The 26,172-nt window shown below is 42.6% G+C and overlaps 2 protein-coding genes across 10 annotated transcripts in view; both read left to right on the top strand.

Moving 5' to 3' along the window:
* The window catches only part of ANKRD31 (ankyrin repeat domain 31), a 64,436-nt gene extending 58,252 nt beyond the window's left edge, over positions 1-6,184 (top strand). For 2 of the 3 annotated variants that reach the window (XM_085042220.1, XM_085042219.1), the window contains one exon: positions 3,272-6,184. In XM_085042220.1, coding sequence (XP_084898346.1) covers positions 3,272-3,423 — 152 coding nt within the window. In that variant the 3' untranslated portion in view covers positions 3,424-6,184. The remainder of the gene's footprint in view (positions 1-3,271) is intronic. The other variant, XR_014846734.1, reaches the window with a different exon arrangement.
* A 1,549-nt stretch (positions 6,185-7,733) lies between these two features.
* On the top strand, positions 7,734-25,783 carry GCNT4 (glucosaminyl (N-acetyl) transferase 4). Of its 7 annotated transcripts, XM_085042067.1 has the most exons (4): positions 7,734-7,815; positions 11,426-11,623; positions 20,623-20,685; positions 22,143-25,783. In XM_085042067.1, the coding sequence occupies exon 4, from the start codon at positions 22,144-22,146 to the stop codon at positions 23,509-23,511; it is 1,368 nt and encodes a 455-aa protein (XP_084898193.1). In that variant the 5' UTR covers positions 7,734-7,815; positions 11,426-11,623; positions 20,623-20,685; position 22,143; the 3' UTR covers positions 23,512-25,783. The 7 variants fall into 7 exon arrangements, 5 of the variants coding, with proteins under 5 accessions (XP_084898193.1, XP_084898191.1, XP_084898194.1 ...); XR_014846708.1 differs by lacking the exons at positions 20,623-20,685; positions 22,143-25,783 and adding an exon at positions 14,133-16,050; XR_014846707.1 differs by lacking the exons at positions 20,623-20,685; positions 22,143-25,783 and adding an exon at positions 13,402-14,126.
* The last annotated feature ends 389 nt before the right edge of the window (positions 25,784-26,172 follow it).

Here is a 26,172-nt window from a genome sequence, read left to right as displayed (position 1 = left end):
TGAAGTAGTTATAAAATGCTTAACCATGTCTGCATAGTCTCAGTACTTTCTTGCTAGGGAAAAATAAGGAAGATACTGGTGGGATTTTTAAGAACTGATCTTTTAAGAGCTATTTTAATGATCAGAAAATGGTGACTCTACACTGAAGTGAGAATCATATCTTTGCTGACTAACCTTTATGCAACTAGAGATGATGGTGTGGCATTCATGTAGTTGCATCATTAATAGGAATTCCTAAAAACAATTTTCAGATTCTTAGCAGCCACAGCAGACAAGGTCTAGTAGAGATGCAACAAAATGGAAAAAGTTGAAAACATTTAGAGTGGTTTCAAAATTTTAAGACTAAAATAGATTCCTTCAAAGACAGAAAAGTTGTTAATAGGCAGGATGGAAAACCTACCAAGAGACAGCGTGTACTCTCCCCATATGTATGGAAAAAAATGGGGATATTGATACTTTATCTTACAGTTCATGAGGATGACAAAAAACTGACAGAACAGGACAGCAAGGGTAGGCAAGCAGAGAAAGACCCTGCCTGTGTGTCTAAACTTACTGTTTGCTTCTGCACCCAAGGCAATGAGTTTTGGATGACAGTGTGGGAACCTTTCTCAGCTGGTTACAGCCTCTAAAATGCCACTCTTTCTTAAGGGGATGACAGTTAACAGACAACAAAATGCAGGAGAAAAACATCAAAGTGAGTATCAGGAGATTAAATGTAATAGCAAAGGGAGAGAGAAAGGGGAGAAAATCTTGAGAAATAGCAAAGGGAGAGAGAAAGGGGAGAAAAACATGAGAAAGAAAAATGCAAAGAACATTAATCATCTGTGTTGGAATATGGAGGAAGAAACACAGGGACCAAAATAGCAATTCATACCTACTGGGGCAAAATTACTGTCTGTGGATGTAGAAACTTTGTTACCAAACACTGATGTCAGAACTGAGGAAGGCAGCTTTAGGACGTATAAATTACTGTGATTTTGCTAGCTATTGACTCTTGTCTAAAATAACTGAAAATTAGAGATTATAGAGATTAGATATTTTAATTACTCACTCAGGTAAAGTATTTATGGTAGAACACTGATATTTAATTGACAAAATGTTAATCCAGTAGATAAAACAAATTTGAGAAAGGAATCAACAAGGAACACTGTTAGCTGCTGCTGAAAAAAAAGTTACTTCAACAGAGTTATTTGATCTTATCTCTCTTACACTTTTACATTTGAGTAGAGAATTTTTATTCAGTAAGTGAAATCATTGCAGTGCAGAGAAGAGCATTTCCAAAGTAAGAGAACAACATCTTTTCTCCAGTTGTGATCTATCAAAACAGGATGTTAAACAAACTTTGGGCTTTGCTAAGAATTTTCCCTCTGCTTGCATACAAAATGTGGACATTTCAGAACAAAAGGAAGCATTAAAAAAAAAAAAAAAAACAGAGCAGGTTGGAGTCATGCCTATTGTACCTCTGTAGACTCAACATTAATGAAAATGTTTCATGTCAGTTTCTGCCAGTTTATTTTATTAAAAATATCCCAGGCATACTTTAAAATTATTTTTATCTGAAGTTGTCCTTAAAACTATTTTGTGATTTTTTTTTATTCAAGCACTCATTGCACCCTTTAAAACATCACTTCTAGATTAGTGTATAAGTTGGCTGCTTCTGGTGTGACTGGCTGCTGCTTTGTAAGTGTGAGGAGTGTTGTGATGTCACTGTTCATGTGGGTCTTTTGTTCAGCCTGCCCATCTTCGTTGCAATCAATGATACTTAAATATATTCCAGTTATTAGATCATACATTTTGTTCCATTATGTACTGTGTTGTGGCTGAGTATACTGAACATGCACTGAAGGTGTAAGATACCAAACACAATCCTGTCCTTATGGGAGTCAGAAGTTTTGCTGTGGGTGTCGTGGGTGTGGAACAACACACATCCTCACACACAAGACTCTCCATTTGCATTTCTGAACACCGACCTCTTGCTTCCAATAGCAATTTGCTACTTCACTGGCTTTGGGCAGTGTGCTCCTGGAACTCAGGAAATGTCAGGGAAATCATCACCAAGACATGAGTTAAAGGTCTAACACCTACAAGCAGCACTGTTTATTTTAGCACTGGCACCAACAATGTTGTCCATTCAGTGAATATATTTTGCTTTTTAGAACTGGTGTAGGTGACACAAATGAATAATAATGGTAACAAAGAAAGACTCTTGGGATGGCATATGATAGCCCAGTAATAAATACAAACTAAGTGGCCAACTGATGTCTCTTGAAACATAATTTCTCTGCATTTTGACAAGGATTTATCTTGACTGATCAAATAATCCTGAAATATGTAACCTGGTTTGCTTCTTGAGTTACTTGAATGCTGTTTGGGCAGTTTTTTGTTGTGGTTTTTTGTTTTGGTTTTGTTGGTTTTTTAAACAGAAGCCATCCCAACTTCCATAAGAGTTCTCTCTCTCTCGACACCATCTGGTATGTGTGAAAGTTCTGCCCTTACTGGCAGTTTTCTGTGTTGGGCTGGTTGTGGCAGCTCAGCAGCTCTGTTACTTTGTGCAAAGATACTGAAGGGAGAAAGTGAGGATGAAAGATGCATGAAAGCAAATAACTCTAAAATCCACAGTTTGAAGTGCCTTTCAGAGTTTGTGCTGTTACGGAAAAATGTCTTCTAATATTTCTTACCGATGGATCTTTACAATGTTACTTTGTTACTGATTTTTAACAGTAAAAAAAGTTCAGCTTCTCTTGTACTGACACAAGTGCATAAAATTTATGCATTGCAGTAGGTAATTCATTCCAGCAGATATTAAAATAATGCAAATCCCATTGTTCAGTCATGCAGTTTCTTCTGTACAGGTGTACACTTTCCTTCTTATAACGTCATTTCAGGATGGGCATTCTCCTTAATTTTGGGAGAGTATATTAAACATGCCTGTTTGTAGACATAATATGTGAAATTCAAACAGTACCAAAAAAGAACTGCATTTTCTTGTTATGTAATTTGAAATGTCTGGGATGGTTAACTTCTCAGCCTGGGCACCAGGAAGTACAGTATGGCCTTAGTCTCACTGAAGACTGGGTCTGAGTGAGAGATACTGGTAAGATGTTGCGAGTCTTACCCCACAAGATTCCTAGGACACATTACAGATTCTTAGGGATCACTAACGCGTACAAGGTTCTAACAAACTGCAAACACCTTTTAGATAATAGTGCCAGTGATTGCTTTCCATTACTCTAATTTACACCCTGTAATCAGTTGCATTGATTTTCAACAGGTTCTTCTGTCCAGTTTAACTCAGTGGAAAACCTGACACATTTTCTGCAATTCCATGAGGTAGTAATGGTACATAAAGAAGAGTTTTTACCATGCTCTGCAATGGAAAAGCACTGGAGTTTCTACAGAGCGTGCAAAGATTTTGGATTCTAAAGACTTCTTGAGTCCTAATATTTTTTTCTTCATCATCACTTAAAAGTAAATATTTGAGCTATTAGAACTAAGTGCTTTGTTACTGTCATTTTGATAAATCATTTCTCCAGCACATGGAATGATGGAAAGATTTTCTGGGTAAGTGAGGAATAGGGAAATACTTAGTAGCATGTAAGAATAACTGTCAATATTCAATTTTGTGCTTCAACATTACGAAGTGGGGAAGTAGATAGGACTTATGCACTAGTGCTCATTGTGAATTATATTCCATGTTGATAACTTCGTACAGACTTTCAAGTTTTAATTTAAGATTGAAGTAACTGCCCATGCTTGATGGGACAGCACAGAACTAGACAGGCATCAACACTCATAGTCACTTCTTAAACCTAAACCTGGAACTGCTCTGGCTGAATATGTGCTATCAGAAATGGCAGTGTGTGTTTGTGTAATAACATAAACTGTTACATTAGGCAAAAAATCAAGATGGGCTGCCTTGAAAATAATCATCAGCATTGCTTTATGTGGCATGTATATATATAAACATTTGAGAAGAGGGGCAGGTGCTTGGAGAGGTTGAAAGAGGAATCTTAGCTATTGGAAGTGCTCAGAAAAATTCCATTCATGTTCCAGCCAGATCTTTCTGATAGGCAGAAAATGTGCTGGCATATGACAGGAAATGCTGTTAGCTTGTTTGTGGAACACACATTTTTCCAGGTAACAGCATCTTAGATGTTTATCCCAATCCCTGGAAGATTTCTATTTGTTTTAATTTTATAGTGTTTGAATCTGCTTTAGCAGCATATTTGTAACCCATTTGATCGTTATAGGAGTTACCTGCATTCAAGTGGCATTCTTACTTTTTCATTCTTTGGGTTATAAGAGATGGAATAATAGTATCTGCTACTCCTAACTCAAGTGAATAGGATGGGAAATATCTCCTGTCAATACATAACGTCAGCAAGCTATTTGGAGTGTGAAGAGCTCTTCTGCAAAGATTTTATTAATGTCTTAAACAGAAGTTGGTTTAGGGAAGTAAGAGGGGTCTGATGTGCAGAGAGCTAGTACTATGCCTTAGGATGCATGAGCAATCATAGCCTGATGGGTTGTGAGAATAAAGAAATGCAAATGGCCTGGAAGTTGAAAAAGGTAAAAGCTGCTGAGTGACAGGTATTTTGTAAAGTCAGTTTCACACAGAAGGAAAATGGAGTGGTCTCAAAACTGCAGCAGCAAAACAAACCTGAAGGCATATTGTTTCAAAGGAAGTGCTCATTGAAATACAGCCCTTTCAGTGAAAAGAAAAAGTTATTTGACTGTTAAAATGACCTCTGAATTACATGTTTGCTTGACATTTTTCTTTGTTGCAAGATGTCTAATAAAATTAATGTAAAAAACTTGGAAGAATTTGACAGTAATATTTTGGTCCATTATAATAATGTGATTACATGACCTAAGGCAATCCTAAGATACAGTAACAGAAAATTGAATTGATTCAAGCTGAGCAAAGAGGTAAAAATGCAAAGTGCTACATGAAAACCACTGTCTCTTACAAATGCTGTATGTAAAAGTAATCTACCAGTGAGGCTTTTTTCCATTTCTATATGGTATATAAGCATCCTGCGAAAGGCAGTAGCTTGACAACATATGGTTTAATATGACTAACAAATGTAGCATTCTGCTCCCCAGATCTTAAAACTGAGTATTCTCTAATTGCCCTGCTGGAATCCTTTGATCTTAATGTAAAGATACATTAAGAGATAGAAAAATCTTCCACCATTGAGTTTTCTTGGTTTAAATTTATACTTTTTAAGTGCGCTTATGCATAAAAATATAAGTGGTTGTCATTGGTCAAAGATAGGCAGCTGTTAGTGATGGTGGCTGCAGCAAAGTAACAAAGGTTCTGCTCACAAGTGGCAGTTCATCCTCCCAGCCCCTCCTGCTGCTTTCACGATTCAGTTCTTTTATTTCATAAACCTCTTCACTCCTAGGCTGTGAGTTAGCACTTACTTTGTGTGGTGCACGCTAAAGTGAAAAAGGATATAAAATGCAAATAGTAAGAGAAAACCCCTGGCATTCTGACTGCTCTTAATAGTCATATGGGGGAAGAAAGGAGAAAAAGATGATGCAGTGAACAAAAGCCATGAATTCAGAATAATATTTCCACCAAGTTATTTATTTATTTATTGCTTAGATGGAATTAAAAAATCAGTGGCGAGATTAATACCAGTAATGAAGAGTGCAAGACTCAAAACAAAAGAATGAATGAGGAGGAAGATAAGCAGCTGGGAGGCAGACAATACAATACAAGATCTATAGATTTTAAGGCCAGGAGGGACCAATGTGACCTGTTGAGTAACACAGGTCAGAGGTTATGAAGCTCTGTAAGGAAGGGAAACACATGGAAAGGAGAAAAGAAGTAAAGACATAGGTGCAGAGAAAGCTAAACTCATTCTAAGCAGAGGATCAACATAAGATGTTGTACCTTTTTGCCAGGCAAAGCAGAGCAGGTCAGAGAATAATGGGAATGAAAGCCAGCTTGGGAGAGGTGTTTAGAGTACTCTAAGGCACAAATACTGCTTGGGTTTTTGATGGTGGAAATGCAGCTAAGCAGAGGGAGAGAGATGAATAACATTGCCACAAGAGTTTGGAAAAACTCTTGGAGCAGTTACAGCTGGTGAATGTCTTACTATAACACAATGCCTTTTTTTCTGCTCTTCAAATCTTAATACTTGACTGGAGGAAAATACACTGTTTAAATCAAGAGAATGAGCAACCACCTTCATAAGACTCGGGCCCTTTTTCTGATCACCAGTAGTCAGTTAACCAGTTGGGTAGGAAATGATGTAGGTGATCTCAAATTTTAACTGCTGAGGTACTGGCCATATCAAGAAAAGCATGACTCATGAAGGGAGTAAAACATTTCTAAGGAATAAGACAGAATTCTAAGAACTTTTATGTGATTTTTATATCTATGTGTTTTTCTGGGTTGTGGTTATGGGGATTTTTGTTCGTTTGGGTGTTTGTTTTTACTAAGGCTTTGGCTTTGTCTGTGGCAGAAGGTTTTACTATTACACCCACACTGGTGTAGCATAATAACCCACAAGTGCGTTTTCCCACATCTGTGTCCTTTTGATTTCACTTACACATTTCTGTGATAAGACCTCAAACCAGTTACATGTAACTTGGTCACAGTGGCTTATGCAATTACCAGCCTCAAGCCGAGCTGTCACAGCAGTGCCCAGCTGCACGGTCAGCGCTGCCGCAGTAGACAGATGCTCTCTGGTGTGGTGGTGTCTTCCAGATTTCCCACCGAGCCGGTGCACCAGGGCCCGACACTCTCGGCAAGCAGAGCCAACAGCTCGGCCTGACCTTAAAACACCAGCCTTTGCCTGGAAGTCGTTGGGGAGCTGCAGTACTCCAGTCCAGCGGCAGGTTATTTCACTGCTAAATAATTATAAATCTCACTGCCAAATAAAAATTAATAAAAAGTAATAATAAAACGTCCCCAACGAACATGCTAAAAAGCAGAGGCTTAACGCCAGCCTGCAGCTTTTTAGTACAGAACTGCAGCCCTTCGTGCCCGCCCGCCCGTGCCCAGCGAGCCCCGGGACCGCTGCAGCCCACCCATATTCATGGCTGTGCGCTCCTGGGGCAGCCGAGCAGAGGACGAGGAACCCGGGCCAGGGGCTCGTCCACAGCCCAGCCCAGTCCCAGCCCTATCTTGCCACCCGACAGAGCCGGTCGTAGTGTTTGCGAAGCTCCTCGGCCATTCCGCCCCCGCGGGGCAGCCGTGGGGAGGTCGGCGCCGCGTTTGCCGGAGGGGCGGCGTGGAGGCGGCAGGTTCCTCCCGCTCCCAGGTGCTGGGGGGGATCTCGCCGCCGCCTCCCTCTCGTCCTTCTCCTCCGACCCGCCAGGTTTCGGGGCGGGCGGCGGCCCTTCTTTTTTCCTCCACGTCATGGAAGAAAATGCCGTGCTGCACACACATCACATACGCCGTGCCCCTCCGAGCCGAGCAGCGCGCCCGGCCCGGGACGGCCGCGATCCGCTCGGGTGAGTGCGCGGCCGGCGGGCACGTCCCGGAACAGCAGCAATGAGGGTTCCCGGCCCGGCCCGCGGAGCTGAGCCCTAACTTCGCGGAGCGGCGCGCTAGGGTCGCAGCAGCTCCCGGCCCCCTCCCGGAGGCTCCGCCGTAAGGGTAACTTGGATGCTCAGCTGCGGCGGCGGAGTTTGGGGGCCGGAGGAGGAGGAGGAGGAGGAAAGGGCGGCACTGTGTGAGTCCGCGGGAGCGCAGCGGGGCGGCGCTGCGCGGGGGCGAGAGGGCCGGACCGGGCGCGGCGCTGGGGGCGGCCGGAGCAGCGGGAGGAGGGTCGATGCGGGTGCTGCGGGAGAGCTCCGGTAAGAAGGCGCTGTTTGTGTTGAAAGTTAGTTTCGGGGGGATTTCGCGTCTCGGTAACAGGGTGCGGGTGTCCGGAGCCGAGGCACACACCTGCTTGCAGCCCGGCTGGCAGGCGGCATGTCCAGATGTTGCAGCTCCATAAGCTTCTCTCCAGAAGCAACAGTTACACCAACTTAGAGTGAGGTTTGGTAAGAGAAATCGGGGTTGCTGTGATGGCATTTTTCGTTTCTCAGTAAATTGCTCAAAATGTTCGTGTTTAGTCTGTAGCTGTGTTCAGATTTGCCAAGTGCACTTAGTCATTTCTTCAGTATGGAAAGAGATTCTTGTTTCCTTGTGAGGAAATAGAAAGTAACAATAGCAAGAATCTGTCAGACCTTTTTTTGATTCGAAGAGAGATGGTAGCTGCTTGTCCCTCATTATGGGGTGAACAGATTTGCTAGTACCAGAGTAAGGCTTAGAAAAAGACCTTATGGGGAACCTCCACTGTGTCCCACCTGAGGATCTGCTCCAGTGAACGTCCTCTAACTCATTCCAAACATCTAACCCATAAACCAGCCTGTTTCATTTTGAGATAGGCCCGTTTCCTTAATAGTAGCCTTTTTGCATAAATGAATTAATAATAATCCTTTTGCATTTGTTTGCTTGCAAGAGAAACAGCTGAGGGGGTAGAGACGGTGGATAAACTTGTAACTGAAGTGGAGGTGATTAACAGGAAAGAGCTGCTTGCTTCTATCAGACAGGGAATTACAACAGTGAAGTGACTGGAATGGGCTGCCCAGGGAGGTGGTGGAGTCACTGTCCCTGGAAATTTTTAAAAAAAGACTTGATGAGGCACTCAGTGCCATGGTTTAACTGATACGGTAATGATAGTTTACGTAATGATAGGCTGGACTCGATGATCTCAAAGGCTTTTTCCAACCTAGTTTATTCTGTGTGATTCTATGTGACACTGGAAGGGAAAAGATTGAAATCAAGTATGAGAAAGTGGGTTTTTACACCATGCTCAAGTAATCTGTAGTGTGTTTCCTTCCCCCGCCCCCCTCGTCTCTGTATGTCAGAAAATTTTATGTCGGTTCAAAAATGACATAATGAAAGAACCCAAAATTTCATAAGAAACAGACATTTGTAACCCATTTTTGAAAACTTCTAAGCTATAAGGAAATGGAAGTGGAAAGGACATGTGGAGAAGCTGTTCAGAAGTACTTTCCTTTCACCTGTTCTGAGCATCAGCTTTCAACTACTATGAGACAACATCCTGGGCTGGATGGGCTCAATGGATACGATGTGATTGTTCTTTCATGCATGTAGATTTTCTGAGATGATCATGGAAAGGGAAGTGAAATGCTACTACATCTGTGCAACTGTGGTTTCAGGTTTTATACGTCTGATACTAGCAACCATCCTCTGGTTTTGGCATAGTACTTGTATATTTTTGTGTATGCTGTCCAGCTGTAAAGGCATTTAAAGATTACCAGCAAACCTGGATAATGCTTTTTGACACATGCATCATATAATTTAGTAATTCTTAAGGATTATAACTTTTAGAAAATCAGTAAGGGTTATAAGAATACATTCAGGTTTGAGTTGCTTGTGTTGGCACCACCTGTGTGATATTACACTGGACCTAGACTCCCAAGAAAGGGTTCCACACACTGAAAACTGTTTGTGTACCAGGTTCTGTAGGTTTGTGGATCATAACCTATACCATGCATGCTATTTTATGGCCTAATATGTGCAAATTATTCTAGTCAGTCAACAGGCTGCCTGTGATCATCCTATAAATGCCTTGTTGAGAGGCAAGAGACTGTCTCTGAAATAAGTACAGGCAAATTCGGAGGAATTCGTATTAAAGCATTTACGTAGCAGTTACAGCTACAGAAAGAGTCATGAGGAGTCATATGGTGACTCCAGCTTTTGAGGTCTTCCAAGAAATACTGATAAAGGAACTAACAAACGCACCAGATGAGTCATAAAAAGCTTGTTTCTGCACCATAAACAGCAGGGTGCCAAATCCAGCAAGCGAATACATTTTGCGTAATTGTCAACAAGTCAAGCCTCATCAGATCTCTCACTGAAACACTCAAAAATGAAGAAGGCTTCACCAGCATTTGCAATGTGACCAAGGGCGAAGCAGAGGCCCCTCTGCTTTGAGTACAAGAGAGGCAGCTATGAAGAAAGAGGAGCTCTCTAATTGCTCCACACCCAGACAGAGGCATCAATAAGCAGGTGACAGGGTAGATACCTGTCAGAGACCCACCCATCCTCCTACAACATGCTCTGTTGTATTATCTAATTGCTGTGTGGCTTGTTTGGTGGCCCTGCCCGTGCAGGATTCTCTGGTGCCAATCAAAGACCTTTTCCTGTCAAATTGACTGTGGAGTTTTTGTGGTGCATTGTTGTTTGGTGGGGGAGGTCTTTCTTCATGCTTGATTCCTAGGCAGGGGCAAGTCAGCGCCCTAAATCTTACTATAAACATGCGTAGCTGTCTGCAGACTTTTTCCAGTTTTGCATGTGCTGGGAGCTTTTGTTTGACGGAAAATGTCCCATATTATTAATTTTTTAATCAATTGATGACATATGATGCAATTGCCCACTGTACGCTTCCGTCACACTGAAAAGAGGTAAAGTTGACTCAGCTACTGTCTTGCCATGTTGCATCTTATGCATACAGAGAGTGCCAATATTAAGGATTAATATTCCATGTTAGAGATTCTGGATACTGTTCTCTCTGTATAATTTTTCAATGCTGGGGACATTGAGCTAGTGCAGGACTGCAGGATCCTTTGACTCTGTGGCAGCCAGAGTCCTCTTTGGAGCTTATGAGACTCAGCCTACTTCAGTCACAAAACTGCAGTTTATAATTCTGTATCAGCTGGAAGACTGGTGATGAAGAGGAGGCTGGTGTGCACAGTATTTTGGTCAAAATGTGGATGTAGAGGAGGAGAATGCTCCATATGCCTTAGGAGTATGCTGCCATGCTTTCCTCGAGGGAAAATACCGTGATAGCTGTTTGTGGTATACGCAAATAGTACCGTGTTTAGTTCCTCAAATTTCTTTGTAAGCCTTACACACAAAAAAGTTAGATGTAATAGCCCAGAAATGTATTTCTTGCCATGTAGGAGATATCGTATACCATATGAAGTACTTGTGTATAGGTGAATTTGCAGCACAGGTCATTGTGTCTAAAGAGAATTTCAGGAAGTATCACCAGGACTGTGGGTCTCATAACGGTACTCCAAACTTCTGGCCTTGCCTTAGTGTCAGAGCTATTTTATTTGTGGAGGGAGCAAGGCCTCTAAGACACGGTCTCGGTACCTGAAGTGTGCAACTTAAACTTGGAGAGGCTTTTGACAGAGACTCCTCATGTCCTAGTACTTTCCTGCCTCTCCTCAAGTCCTCTTTGCTCTGCTGGAGAAATAAATTAGGTTGCTTTGATGTGATCTGTTCTTTTTAGGATGTTTCTTTCTCTGCTCTTCTTGGTGCTTAGAAATGCTATGTGAGTAAACAAAAAGACATGCTTCTTATGTAAGTAATGCCTTCCACAGCTTATCATTCATGTTCACTATTTTTCAGCTAACATTTTACTTTTTTTCCTGTAATTTGTGCAAGAAACAATGTCATCCCTGCTACTTCTGCATGTCCAACTTCATATGCACTTGAAGGACTGATAATGGTGGAGGCTGCAGGCAGTGGCAGGATGGAGAAAACACCAGGACTTTGTTTGCCCACCGAGCCAGCTGTGCCCATATTGATGTCCAGGAACAGAGCATCCTAAAGAGGGTAATAGACCACAGTGAAATCCAGCAGGTAGGTCTGCAGCTCTCTTTGATGTGATCCTGCTGATGTGACAAGCTGTGACTTTGGCGGAGGGGAAATAACCTAAAGAGGGTGATTTACAGTGGGGGGTAGCAGACAAGAGTCTGCAGGCAGCTTGGTGAGGAGGTGAAGGAAATGGAGAAATATATTGAGCTGTTAATGGGAGCTTTTCTGCAGTGTGGTGCAGTTACTCCTACTTCCCGGTCTAACAGGAAACTCCCACCCTCTTTTATCGTGCTTCTCCTTGCCAATTAACATAAATTCTGGCCCTTTGGGTCTATTTTTTATGTTATATTGTAGTTTAGAGTAAAGGTTAACCCTCTCTCCACTGTAGTAGTATTGCTTTAAACTCCCATATGAGATGGAACAAAGCTGTTAAACTCTAGATTGCCACAAATTAGAAGGCAGTAAACTCTGTTGGAGTGTGTCTTTGTTAGTGGGGCTTTGTTTGTTTGTTTGTTTTCCTGCCTTTATAATACACTAGGTCCTTGGCAAGCATGGATACTCCCATCTCACAAAGTCAGAGAATTTAAATGCTCAATGTGTAAGCATCTGGCTTGGGAACTTTGATGGCTATCTCTGGGCCTTCTTAACACTTTCTTGCTTTAAGAGGGCTGCAAATCCTCTGACTGGCATGACACAGTAGTATGAGATGTACCAAGGGATTTACTGAGAGACTTTTCAGGCTTCCACAGAAAGAGCTTTCATGAAACGTTACTGAAAAGCAGTTCAGATTAGTTGGGGTTGCAGATGAGCCAGGTTCTCATGCTGCTTGTATGACCCTGCAGAAGTTGTTTGCCTCTTTTCCTGGCCAAAGAGCAGAACTTTCTCTACCTTGGCATGTCTCTGGAACATGAACATGCTGAAATTAATGTAAGATATTCTACTGAAATGGTGGCAGTTGCCAGTGGAGGCAGGTGGAAAGGAGAATCCAGCCTTTTCTAAAGAGCACAGAGTTGGGACTGGGTGGCAAACAGACAAGCAAAGCAACTTACTGTCTGCACAGCAGGTTCTGCTAGGAAGTACAGATCCTGTGCAAGAAAGAGTCCTCATGTTTAGCACTGGGACAAAGTTGCATGTGATATCCATAATTGCCACATCTTTGCTAAGCCTGTGTTTCCCACATATGTGGCAAGAACCTGTCTTTCCTCTTCCAGAAGCAGAAACCACATGGTGCTAAACTGTAGTCTTTTCTTACTGTTATTCATTGGGACACTGTGTTGTTCTATGTATTATTTAATTAGCTCTAAAAGTAGTGACATACTTTTCCACATCTTGCAGTTAAGTATGTAAGTAATTGTAGTTACTTATCTCTTTAGTTGTCCATCATTCAGAGAAAATCTAGGTATTACATCAGGCAGACAAGCCAAAACAAGGGGGTGAGCTCTGCAGAATGAAGCTGGTGGTGTGACTGTGTTAGAGTGGCACAGGCTGAGGCTCCAGCGCAGGGCAAATAGGTGGAGAGCCAGACAAACTTGATGGAATTAATTGATCAGATTTAATGTCAATGAAAAGTACTCCTACAGAAATCTCATGATCCCTATCAATAGATAATTTTATGATGGAAATAACCAGCTGACAGCAGTAAAACTAGCACATTCATAAATTAACTTTTCCAGTTAGCAGCATTGAATAGTCAAGTGGTGTTAAAAGTTTAATTCAGACAGACAGTTTACTAAAAAATAAAATAAATAGCTCAGGAAAGCACAGGATTACTTTTCCCCTTCCCCAGTTCCCCAGGAACATCATCCTATCTGTCTTTCCGATAGACCCATCAAGACCCAGACTTTATTTGTATAGACCAGAGGGAAAACCAGGAGGAGCTAACTAAATTTTTCCAGTTGGTCATGCAAACTACCAAGTTTGCATTGCTGTGTGAGCAGGTGTTTATTAAGCAAATAGAGATATTTAGTCAGGGAGAACTTTCCTGAAGTGCTTTTGCCTGGAGGAGAGAGAATTGTTCCCATAGCTCCTGCTTTATCTAGTAATGGTGTTGGTTACTGAAATACACTGTGACCTGGTTTCCAAGGAAAGGTGTGGACACTGGTTTTGCCTCAGAGGCCTTTGAGTGATGGGGGAGTAGCAGGTTGGAGAAAGCACTTGTTCTGCTGTTCTGTTTGATTGTTGTTGTTGTTGTTAATGCTACCTACATGAGAGCACTTACTCTTATTGATCTCTCTCTTTGTTCTCCTCTCTCATAATTTCCCAACCTCTGTTCTGCTGCTTCTGCTCTTCTCAGCACCCATTCCCTATTTTTTTTCTAACCTAGATGACAGCAAGGAGCTTGGTTCATGCTGTACATTGGCAGAAGGGTTTCTTAATGCAAGAGAGAATCACATGGTGGGATAAAAGCACTCCTGCTCCCCTGCATCTGCTCTTCCTCTTTCCTCTTCTTTCACAGACTTTCACTCAGACTTTTCACTTAACTCTTGCTGTGTGGCAAGCACAGAAGCAGGCTGCCTCACGATGAGGCTTTCATGGTGAGCACTATGTTTTTCAGATCCACCAAGGAGAGAGCATTTCCTGCTCACAGTCTGAAGTTTCCAAGAATCCCTATTCTAGTAGCAGTCAACATGTCTTGTCAGTCTGCTCTGGATAAGCCAGTCCCAAGCTGATGTGATAGCAGACAAGAGATGGTTCCCACCAGCTGGCCATCCGGCATGACACTAAAAGTAATTTGTAGCATCTGCAGAAAATCACAGACCTCTTTGATGGGTATTGCTAAAGTAGAAAAGAAATATTATAAATTTGATAGGACTATGCATTAGGAGAGATGATGGCTTTTTTTTCTGTAGCTCAGTGTAGCTGGTGGTTGAGACAGGACTTTTGCTTGCCTACTGAGCAGGTCCTTCAGGAAGGATTGGCAGAGGGCAGAGCAGGGCAGGCAGTGGACATTGGTATATACCTTGTGTTCCTCAGGAAAGTTGTGATGCATTGGTTATTGCAGGCAGACAGGTTACAGGCTTCCTCACGTAGCCCTGCCTGCATTCCTGCTGCTGAGCCTGTTGCTTCCAGCATCAAAGGAATGCCTTTCCCTCTCCAAGGTGTCAGCCCTCTTTGAGCAGAAATCCCTTCATTCTTCCTGAACAAAACCCAACCTTCAGAGCAGGAGTTTTATCCTTCTGCTTTGGGGTACATCTGATACATCTTGGCTCCACCAGGCTCTGGGCTTCCTGTGATGGACCCAGATGGTTCATAATGGCTCCACCCTGTGGGCAACATCCGGGGAGCTTGTGGGCATTGTAGATCTACCTGGAAGCTTCTGCCTTTAATCATGGAAGCACTTGAGTTTAACAGAGCACAGGCTTCTGTTTAATCAGATCAGACACGATGAGGAAACGGAATGAAGTGCTGGGGGTTGAAAAATTCCTTGTTTTTTCAAACTAGACAGTTCACAAGCTGCTAATAAATCAATGTGCTCTGAATACAGACAACCTGGGATCACCTCTGCACTGTGTGGGTGGCAGGTGAGACTTGCCATGCAGAGTAAGAGGAATGTAAGTGTTGGAAATTTGGTCCTGCTCAGCGTGAAGGGGGCTGTAGACTCTTCCTGTGCAAGAATGACATTGGCATCACAAAGTTGCACAGACTGGGAGCCAGGGTACACTGAGTTTATGGGAAAAGCAAAAATAAATAATAGTGTGAGGAGCTGCAGTAAAGCCCTGGTCTCTCTCAGGAGCCAGCTGTCTCCATACATATATTGTTAGAATCTTACTAAAGTGGAAACACCTTCAGAGAGATGGTGTGAGCCCAAAGCCTGCTGGTTTCTTTGTGCTAATGCAGGGAACCTGTCCATTCCTCTGAGTTTCTCAAATGCCTCTTTATAGAATGGTGGCCTATAAAGAGGGCTGAAGCTGCTGCAGCGCTGGTGAATACGAGCCATTGCAGGATCAGCCAGAGCAGAATCTTGGTTCTCCGAGCTAACTCAGGCTTGTGCTGGCCAGAGCAGCTTCCAGCCTAGTTTTCCTCTGTTGCTTCTGAGTGTCACTCTGAGATGATGGAGCTGCTGGGGTGTTCATGGCAGACGATCAGGGTTGGGTGCAATACTGCTACCCCTGGAATTCATCACTTTGAAGGTGCAACAAGGTCATGCCCTTGCAGTTGTGGTGCAAAAGCTGGGCTTTCTCCTAACTCGTGTTTGTTGTGACCATAACTTTCCCAGTGATACTTCGTCCAGCCCATTTCACAATTCATGCTCTGGGATGAATTGGTGATCTTTTGTAGTTCCTTGTATCTCTCCACCAGCTACAGAAGACTTCAGGTGCTTTGTTTGGGTAAGGTGTGTCTCACATGCATAGTAGAGCAACCAGGATGCAGAACATGTTCTCTGCTGGGTTTTTTTGAGGCCAGATCTAGAGGTTCTGCAGGGCAATTTGGACCTTCCCATCTCATAACGTACAGTTTGAGCTGACTGTTGTGTTTTTTTCTTTCAAGGGCTGTGGGCTTACAGGGAGGTGAATAAAACTTTTCTCCATTCCTCTTTGTGTATGTGTTGTCTGCCTCCCTTCAGGGAAAAGGTGCTGGACTAGTATGAAAGTATCCAGTGCTACCCAGATACACAGTTCACAAGCTGGCCCACAACAATTTCTTTGCATAGCACTGAGAAGATGCAACAGTTTACGAGGTTCACTTTTCCTTGATGTGGTATAAACAGTGAAAATTCTGGAGGGCACACTGAAAACCAATTTAAACCTCACATACATTGATTGGTATTGTTTCCATAGCATCTTATGTATTTAATATTATGGAACTATTAATAATAAAAATTAAATAATATAGGAATCATAAGCTTCAAAATTGCAGTAACCTTGATACCTGATATGTAATAGTGGACAGTGGCCTTAGTGTATTTAGCCAGTGTATTTAGATCAGAATGCAAAAATTACACAGTAGTCAGATGAAATGCAAAATTACACAGTAGTCAGGTGAAATTGCAGAATAGTTTTTTGGCAGACCCCCTCTTGGGGTCTGCCTTGAAGGCCGGGAATGTCACTGCTACTTTTACAAATTTTTACAGAAAAGAACATTTTTTTAGTTATTAAAAGATGCAAATGAAGAGGCAAACATTGCTCTAATCCATTTTAATTTTGATGAAAATACCCAAATCTGTAAAACAAGTGAAAATGTGAATTGTTGCCCTCTCTAATACTTTGTTCTCATTCAAAACTGAATTTCTTTTAGAACTCAGTTCAATTTAGAACTCAGTTCAGTTTAAACAAAAAATCCTGAAAGAGAAAGTATGGTATTTCTATTGAGTTTGTAAGACATACATTGACTTGAGGCAATGGTTTTTGGGAGTGCCAGTGAAATGCAAAATCAATCTGTTGTTCACTGGTTGAGAGCAGCATGTTCAGGGTTTTCCAACCAGGTTGCATCTGTTGTTAACAACACACCTCACCCTTCCCTAATGTTTTTAAACTTCAGTATCACAGAAGACATACTTAGAGCCTTGCTGTCAGTCAGAAGGGTTGCAATGAATGCCTGAAGTTCATGACTGGAAGCTTTTAGCTGGGCCACTTCCCAGCTACCATGCTCCTGAAGTGGGAGTCTTCCCATGTGAAGCTTGAGGACATGGGGAGAGGATTTCTTGCTTTTCCTGTCAACGTCATCCATTTACTGTTTGTGATTGAATCCTGAGCCATCAGCATGGCTTTATGAATCCAGAAACCTTTGACAAAGCAGTCTTTGCAGTTGAGGGAAAGATCTTTGTGAGGCCGAGCTGTAGTTGGTCAGGATGGATGCTTTGCCTTCATGCATCTTCTCTCAGTGTGAGCAGCATTGTGAGGGAAGAGGCAATTCCAAGGCTTTTATAAAATTATTTTTCATGTTTTGCATTACAATGCTAGTGAAAAGGGAAATGCAGATTTTTGGACGTAATAAATTGACAGTGGGTCTGTTAATAAGATAAAAATGCATGTGTTTGTTCTTGGCCAACATGGAGAGGATAAAATTTGGGGGGCTTACTAAGTGTGGTGCAGAGGGAGGAGAAGAGTATTTCTCTGGGAGCAAAGGTTCATGAATGGGCTGTATAACCTGGGGAGGATCTGGATAGAAGTCTTATAACTTCTGTCAGATGAAGATGTGGGGGTCCTGCCCTCCTCAAGTCCTGGGCCAAGCAAACATGCCTCCAGAGTCTTCTCATATGTAGAAAAGACAAGTAACACATTTTATAGTACAAGGCAAGATGGCAATGGCAAGCTCATAATATAAAATGATAATACAAAATCTTGATGCAAAAGATAGAACCTTGGTCCTGGGTATTGTATGGCATCACTGGAGGAAAAAGTTTTCATGGGCAAGATAACTCAAGGTAGCATCTGGTCAGTGCTACCTAAGCTAGGTGCTTTGGGCAGCAATAGATTCCTGTTCTTATCTGCCACATTCATTCATTCCATGCTCCCCTGAAGAGGACTGTGTGTACAGTACACCTCTCTATGTGAGTAGGGCTTTGAGTTTGCATGTGGTAAAAAATAAAGTTTTGCACTTCAGTCAAAACCCCGTGAGGTTTGTGATGGCCCTTCTGGCCCAAGAGATTTAATTCCCTGGTATCGCACTGTTCCTCAAGAAATCCCAGTCTTTTGCTGAAATTAACTTTACCCTGGTGAGAGATAATGATTTAGAAGGGCAACGAAGGTGGTGACGGGTCTAGAAAGTAAGTCATGAGGAGTGACTGAGGGAGCTGGGGTTGTTTAGCCTGGAGAAGAGGCAGCTCAGGGGAGACTTTATTGCTCTCTACAATTCCCTGGAAGGAGGTTGTACTATGGCAGTGGTTGGCCTCTTCTCCTGGGCAACCAGCAACAGCATAAGAAGAAATGGCCTCAAGCTGCCCCTGGAAAGGCTCAGATTGGACAGGAGGAAGAATTCCTTCAAGGTAAGAGGGATGACCCTGGTAACTACAGGGCTGTCAGTCTCCAGTGCCTGGTTAAATTATGCAGAAGATTATTCTGGGAGTTGCTGAAAACACCTGAAAGCCAATGCAGTCACTGGTCACAGCCAGCATGGATTCATGAGGGGAGGGTCCTGCCTGACAAACTAATTCCATTTCATGACAAGGCAACTCACCTAGTTGATCAAGGGAAGCCAGATGATGTGATCTTTCTGGATTTCAATGAAGCTTTTGATACCTGTCAAAGGATCCTTCTGCATACATCACAAGATGGGTGAACAGCTGGCTGATGGGGTAGGCACAAAGGATTATAGTGAATGGGGTGACATGAGTCTGGTGATCTGTCACTAGTGGGGTTCCACAGAGCTCTGTCTTAGGGGCAGTGCTCTTCAACATCTTTATAAATTACTTGGATGCAGAACTCAAAGATAAACTCCGAGATTTACTCAAAGATATAAACTGGGACACTAAATTGGAAGGAGCTGTTGAAGGCAGAGAGGCCCTGCAGGGAGACCTCAACTAATTAGAGGGCTGGGCAATGACCAGCCATACAAAGTTTAACAAAGACAAGTGATGGATTCTGTACCTGGGACAGGGCAGCCCTGGATATGCAGACAGACCGGGATACAAAAGGCTGGGAGAGCAGCCCCATGGAAACAGACCAGTGGGTCCTGGTTGATGGCGAATTGAACATGAGCCAGCAGTGCCCTGGCAGCCAGGAGAGCCAATCCTGTCTTGGGGGGCATCAGGCACAGCATTGCCAGCCAGGCAAGGGAGGGGATTGTCCTGCTCTGCTCTGCTCTGCTCTGCTCTACACTGGGGCAGCCTCACCTCCAGGGCTGGGAGCAGCTTTGGGTGCCACAATAGAAGAGAGCTATAAAGCTATTGGAGAATGTCCAAAGGAAGGACACAAAGATTGTGATGAGCCTTGAGGTGAAGAGGTATGAGGAGCAGCTGAGGTCAATTGGTTTGCTCAGCCTGGAGAAGAGGACACCGAGGGGAGACCTCATTGCAGTTACAACTTCCTCCTGAGGGGATGCAGAGGGGCAGGCACTGATCTCTTGTCTTTGGTGACCAGTGACAAGATCCGAGGAAACAGTGTGAAGTTGCACTGGGGGAGGTTTAGGTTGAGTATAAGGAAAGAGGTTCTTCACCCAGAAGGTGGCTGAGCACTGGAAGAAGCTCCCCAGGGAAGAGGTCACAGCACCAGCCTGAGAGAGTTCAATATTCTAATTTGGACAAGGCTCTCAGGCACATGATGTAACTCCTGGGGTATCCTGTGCTGGGCCAGGAGTTGTACTTTGATGATTCTTGGGGTCACTTCCAGCTTAGGACATTCTAAGATTCTACAGCTTTGTTTGGTTTCATAGCAACAGAATATTTGTTCTGGGCAGGACCTGGCTAGGAGCTGGCCAGGGCTGACACAGATAGAGAAGTTTTGGAGATGTTGGGAATGTGATGTTTTTTTCCCCTCTTTTTCCTTTGTCCAGACTCGCCTTTTTGAAGGAGAGAGCAAGAGAAGATTCTCTCACTGAATTAGGCAGTCCCTGTTCAGCCAGGTGCTAGTGTTGTCCTTGATAGCAAGGGAGCCACTGGGCAGAGCCATGGGGTGGGTTTCACAGAAAGGTCACACCACGCAGGTCTTCTCCCTCCAAAGCAAAAACGGGCAGGTTACCTGTGGTCCCCTCTACAGAGCTTTTTGCATATGGCTGAAAACCGGCCTTTGGTTAGGGGCAGCTTTTGAGAGTGACTTTTATCCAGGAACACAGATATAAGAAGGGAGTAGATAAAGGGGAAACCCAGATTAGACATTGGGCTGGAATTAGTTTGGAGAAGAGATGAAGGAATGCACCTGCTTGCTATGGGGGAACGAGGGGTTTTTAGCTTCACAGGGATATGAATGCCTCACTTCATTTTGAGAATAATGGCACAGGTTGCCCAGAGAAGTTGTGAATTCCCCATCTCTGGACACATTCAAGGCATAGTGGAAGGTTTCCTGCTCATGGCAGGGGATTTGGAATGAGATAATCTTTAAGGTCCTTTCCAACTCAAACTATTCTTTGATTCTGTGAGATAGAGCTGTTTTTTTCTCTTTCTTTGTTAGCATACCTGGAGACTGTTTCTAAAATTTGCAGAGAGTTGCTCACCTTTGGTTTCTACAAAATAGGTATGTGTTGGCTTACCCTGATCTGTACCTGGCCCCCCCCACATGAAACAAGGAGATGACATTTTCTTCTTTCTGTTGCCCCGAAAGAGAAATATTTAGGACAAAGACACGCAGGGAAAGGCAAACTCAGGAAGAACAGACAAATGAAAAAGCTCTGCCTTGACAAGCTGCAATTTAAATGTAGCTACAGCTTGCAAGACCTGACATTTAAGGGAATGCTAAAGATGCCCAAGTTAGTCTTGCAGTATATTTGAATGCACATCTCACTACTTGATTTTACATGCATATGTGAGATGTGCAGGCATCAGAGCCACTTCTGCTGGCCTCACTATTTTATTGGCTCTGGAAGCATGAAACAGCTTCTATTCAAAAGAAAATACTGAGAGCAGTTCAATTTTAAGACAAACTAGAGCTTAGCTGAAGCTAGAGCTAAGTAGAGCTAAGTCTACAGCTGCACTTGTATGTGGTTCTGGTCTACTTTTAATTCAGGGATAGTAACAATGCTGCTTACACATATACAGTAAAGCAAAGCTAAATGGAAGAGGATCTCTGTATTTAGCTTTTATTGTAGCAATACCTCAGTTGTTAATGTACTACACAGGAATGTTATTAAACAACATACTGTGTAAAGAGGGACCATGTGTATTTTTGCAGTTACATCCAAGGTTGTGTCACATGGCAGAGAGCAGGATAGACCTGCTATTGCTCACTACTACCCCTCCTGCCTTCAGAAGGGAACATTTGTTGTATGTTCACACCAGTAGATGAAAGTGCTATGTCTTTATTTACCTCTATTGTCAGAGCAAGTAAGAAGTATTTTTCCAGAAGAAATCTGAAGAGAGGAGGGACTTTGGGCTTGTCAGATCCTGTTGGCACAGGACAGGAAGAAAATTCATTTCCTCTTGGACATCTTTATGAGCCTTCTCCAGTGTTAGAGATAAGGAGGGTGCAGTGTTTGAATTCTAAAGCTTTCAGTTTCATGCTTCCATTTTTAAAAATACTACTATCTACCGTTAAGCACACATTCTTTGCAGGCTCACTACAGATCCCTGTGCTGCTCCCATTGAATCCCTTGTAGTTACTCAGGAAAATAATCAATTATTCCTACTCACATGGGTGACAGTAATTTTTTTGCCAATCCGAGGGTTGCTGGACTGCAGTTTGTGTCTCATTAGAAATTTAAAAAAGGCTTAGAAAAAACTCAGTGTGAGTCTTGTTCCAATACTCTTATTTAGCTGAAAATCATCTGGCTTATTGCCTTCACTCACCTAATTTAGGGGAATGAAATTTTAAAATTATTATTAAGAAGAAACTAGAGATTACCTGTGCCCTATCCTGATTAGGGGGTGTTTATACTGTAGGCAGACTGGTGTGGGCATGTCTGTCTTAGAGGTTGGAATTGTCTCTGATGATTTCTTTCTGATTTAAAATAACATGATGTCTCTTTTTTCTTGCAGAATGAAGAGACGCAAGTGGCCCTATAAATGTCCCTCACGAAGGAAGATCCTCATCCTGTGTGTTACTGGGTGGCTGATTGCACTGCTGAAACTCCTCCATGTTGAAAGACACTTTTTTCCTTCTAAAGGCATTTACTTGGTTGAGCACTTCTTGAGCACCTCTCCTTATGTTAGAAACAGGTACTCATACCCTAGAAATGAGTTCCAGTATGAAATTAATTGTTCGTCTATATATGAACAAGATCCTCGTGAGATTGGCAAGAGTTTGGAGATAAGAAGAAAAGAAATAGTCGATTTATCTGATGAAGATGTTGTAGCAATGACAAGTGACTGCCGTGTGTATCGTTCGCTTAGGAAATACCACCTCAAACCTGTTTCTCCAGAGGAGGAGAGTTTTCCAATTGCCTATTCTTTGGTTGTTCACAAAGATGCAGCAATGGTAGAAAGGCTCATACATTCATTGTACAGTCATCAAAATATTTACTGCATCCATTATGACCAAAAAGCAGCAAAAAGTTTCAAATCTGCTTTGAACAATCTAGCTAAATGTTTCCCAAATATTTTCATAGCATCAAAATTGGAGACAGTGGACTATGCACATATTTCACGTCTGCAAGCAGATTTCAATTGTTTGTCTGATTTGATGGACTCTCCAGTTCCCTGGAAATATGTTATCAATTTGTGTGGCCAAGATTTCCCTTTGAGATCAAATTTTGAGTTGGTTGCTGAACTGAAGAAACTTGGTGGAGGAAACATGCTGGAAACTTCAAAGCCAAGCAGTAGCAAAAGAGAACGATTTACTTATCACTATGAACTTATGAAAGTGCCTTATGAATACATGCAGATGCCTGTAAAAACCAATATCTCTAAGAATCCACCACCTCATAATATTGAGATATTTGTAGGCAGTGCCTATTTTGTTTTAAGCCGAGAATTTATTCAATATACCCTTGAAAGCACACTTGCAAAAGACTTTTTTGAGTGGTCAAGGGACACGTACTCTCCGGATGAACATTTCTGGGCCTCTCTTGTACGTGTTCCTGGGGTCCCTGGGGAAATTCCAAGGTCATCCCAGGATGTAACAGACTTGCAAAGCAAAACTCGCCTGGTGAAATGGAATTATCTTGAAGACTATTTGTATCCTCCATGCACTGGTACCCACCTTCGCAGTGTCTGCATCTACGGGGCCGGAGAATTAAGATGGCTTCTGAATTACGGGCACTGGTTCGCCAACAAGATTGACTCCAAAGTAGACCCTGTCCTGGTAAAATGCTTGGCAGAAAAGGTGGCAGAACAACAGAAGGAATGGGTACATTTGTCCTCTGATGAATACTTTCTGCACTTAAGTTCTACAAATGCCTCGATATAGCAGTGTTGTGTTCTCTGCTGTCAGTGCCGTATGCTGCTGTAGCAAAGCGCCTGCAGTTCTGCTGCCTTGACTGCAGGATTGCAGTGAGAAAAATGTTCATTCTGTATAATGTCCAGAGCCCTGCAGAGCCAGGTGCCTGGCTATTTATTTATAAAAAGTCATGCCTCTCTGATTAACTGTTTTGTGACTTGCCACAATAAACCTGTAATTATCTGCAGGGTGATTCTGAGAGGGTGAAGTTTGCTCTTGGAGGCTCTTGTGCTTTCTGTCCCAATGGAGTATTTCAGAAACATATTTTACTTCAAGTGTGTTTGTATCTTTCATAAGAAACTCCAACACTTCTGTCTGTCTGTCCTATTTTCCTTCACTTTTGCTTTTCTTAAATGAATAAAGCAAAGACTTCTGTATCTGCTACCTCAGGAAAACTGCAAGTGCCCATCTCACAGACAAAACCAAGAGATCAGCATTGACACCAAATGAGCCACAAGACCTCACCTGAAGTTCCGCACTTCTCATCTGTGGGAGCTGCACAGATCTTTGCAATGTGAATAGGACTGGATGACATAAGGGAAAGAAAATCCCTATATACTGCATTGTCTGTACAATTGTTCTCTTCTCTCAGCTAACCTGTGCATTGCTTTTCCTTCTACTAAGCATGTGCTCAGGTGCTGTGCTGACAGTGTTGGTTTCACGAACAGTGAAAGTTGGTTGAAACAGTTGTGCACTGTTACATGCACACAGTTGTGTGCTCTCCAAAGACAGAGTACATGTGTGTCCTAAGGGCAGTCTCTTCAGCTACTTAGGGGAAGTGTCTGTGCCAAAAGAGGTCAATCTTCATTTCTATCTCTGCCTGTAGGAATATCCTTCTGTGAAATCCCAAGCCTGTTGAGACAGTATGTCTACACACACAGAGGATAAGTGCTAATTCTAGTTAGTGCTCAGCAGTGTGGTGCTTTGTTGAAGTGCAAAACACCCCAAGTTGAGCAGTAATCATAAGAATGGCCATATTGCCGAAATGAAGACCCTGCATGAAGTGTCTTTCTGTGCAAATCCCGTGGCTTTGCACTACCATGACCCCAGGCTGGCAGGTGCCTGAATGGGCCCTGGTTCAGCTGTGGAGCAAGAGATCTCCAACAGCCCCTGCTTGCCATGGCTCTGCCAGGCCTTCTGGTACTGAAGTAGCTCAGGAGCCTCCTTGCAGCTGAGCTACCCACACTACAGCATGAGGGAGGTGTTGGCTAGTGCAGGGGTCTCTGTAGAAACTCCTGCAACTCGGAAGTGCCACTTCACATTTTGGGGATTTCCCTGGGGTGTTGCTCTGCCACAAGATCAGTTTTGATGGTTCCAGTTTAGCTTTCTCCATGCCACTGTCTTCTTTCTAGCCATCTGTCTTTTATTAAGGAGCCTTTCCCCATGGGTGACTTTGGGATATCTGTATCTGGTCTTACGTATCTGCAGATTGCTGCAGTAATGACCATATCTCATATTGATGGGAAATCTTTGTTCCTTATTTGTGCTGAAAGAACCAAGTTGCATTTTGGTCTCAGTTTCCGTGTATAAATTTAATCATGGTGAAGTCATCTGTGGCTTAAGACTGGTTTGAGAGTCAGGAGTCTCAGGCCTTTTTCCGCATTTGTGACACTGATTTTCAATAAGACCTCAGACAAGCCACCTGCATTTTCTGTTTCAGATCTTCCCATTGTAAAATGGGAACAATAATCTTCTGTTGTCTTGCTAAGCACTTTGAAACCTGTGGGTGTTGTGGGTTGGTTGCACAGTACTAATTATTTATCAAACTATTTATGGAGTCTGTGGCCACACAGGTCAAGTATTTCTTTAATGTACTGTTTCTGAAATAAATGGGGATTATTTTTTATGTCTGTGTTGCTTACTTCAGTGACATGCCATGTCTACCCAAGGCTGTCCTGACTTGATGCAATTTATAAATACTTTGTAGAAAATTAAATATTGATAGTATTTACAGATTCATACATTAGTACTTGCATATAAAATAGAGTCCCCATGTGGTAAAAAGGGTAATAAAAGAGAATGGTACGATCCCAAAGGGCCAAGCTACAGCCTTCTGTCCATATAAATTGATGCTTAATGATATATTTGGAATTTTGTATTTATTTAAACTGGCTTTATGTATGTATGTACACACATACCCATTTGTGTTTAATTGAAGTTGTTTGATCTGCCGTAAATTTATAAAAATAATCCACCAGCACATTAAACTTCACTGAAGGATGTAATTTTAATCGACATGCAACTTTGTGCTACTTTAATTGATTTGGGTGAATGATGCCTGCCATTTAACTATTTTGAAATAAGTCAGCTCGTTCTTCCACGGTGGTGGAGAAGCGGATGTGGATGTGGCACAGTGTGGTACAGTATCACCCATTACAGCAGTGTGTTTGCTAGATGGGGAAGTGGAAGGTGTACAGACATAGTTTTGACTTCATGAAGTTTTTTCTGCTTTTTGAGTTACTTTAAAGGCTACTGAAGGTTGTGGAAAGGCAGTTCACAAAAATCAGTCATAGGGTTGATGAAGCTGGAAGATCATCTAGTCCTGCTCACAACAGGACCAACACTGAATTTGAGATGGGTTTCTTGGGTTTTCCAGGGAGTCTTGCAGATCTCTAAGGAAGGAGGAACATT

This window comes from Lichenostomus cassidix, chromosome Z (genome assembly GCF_008360975.1).
Source record: "Lichenostomus cassidix isolate B80296 chromosome Z, HeHo_3.0, whole genome shotgun sequence".
NCBI classification, from domain to species: domain Eukaryota; kingdom Metazoa; phylum Chordata; class Aves; order Passeriformes; family Meliphagidae; genus Lichenostomus; species Lichenostomus cassidix.
Note: the sequence above shows the minus strand (reverse complement) of the source record. Positions and strands in the feature narration are given on the sequence as shown.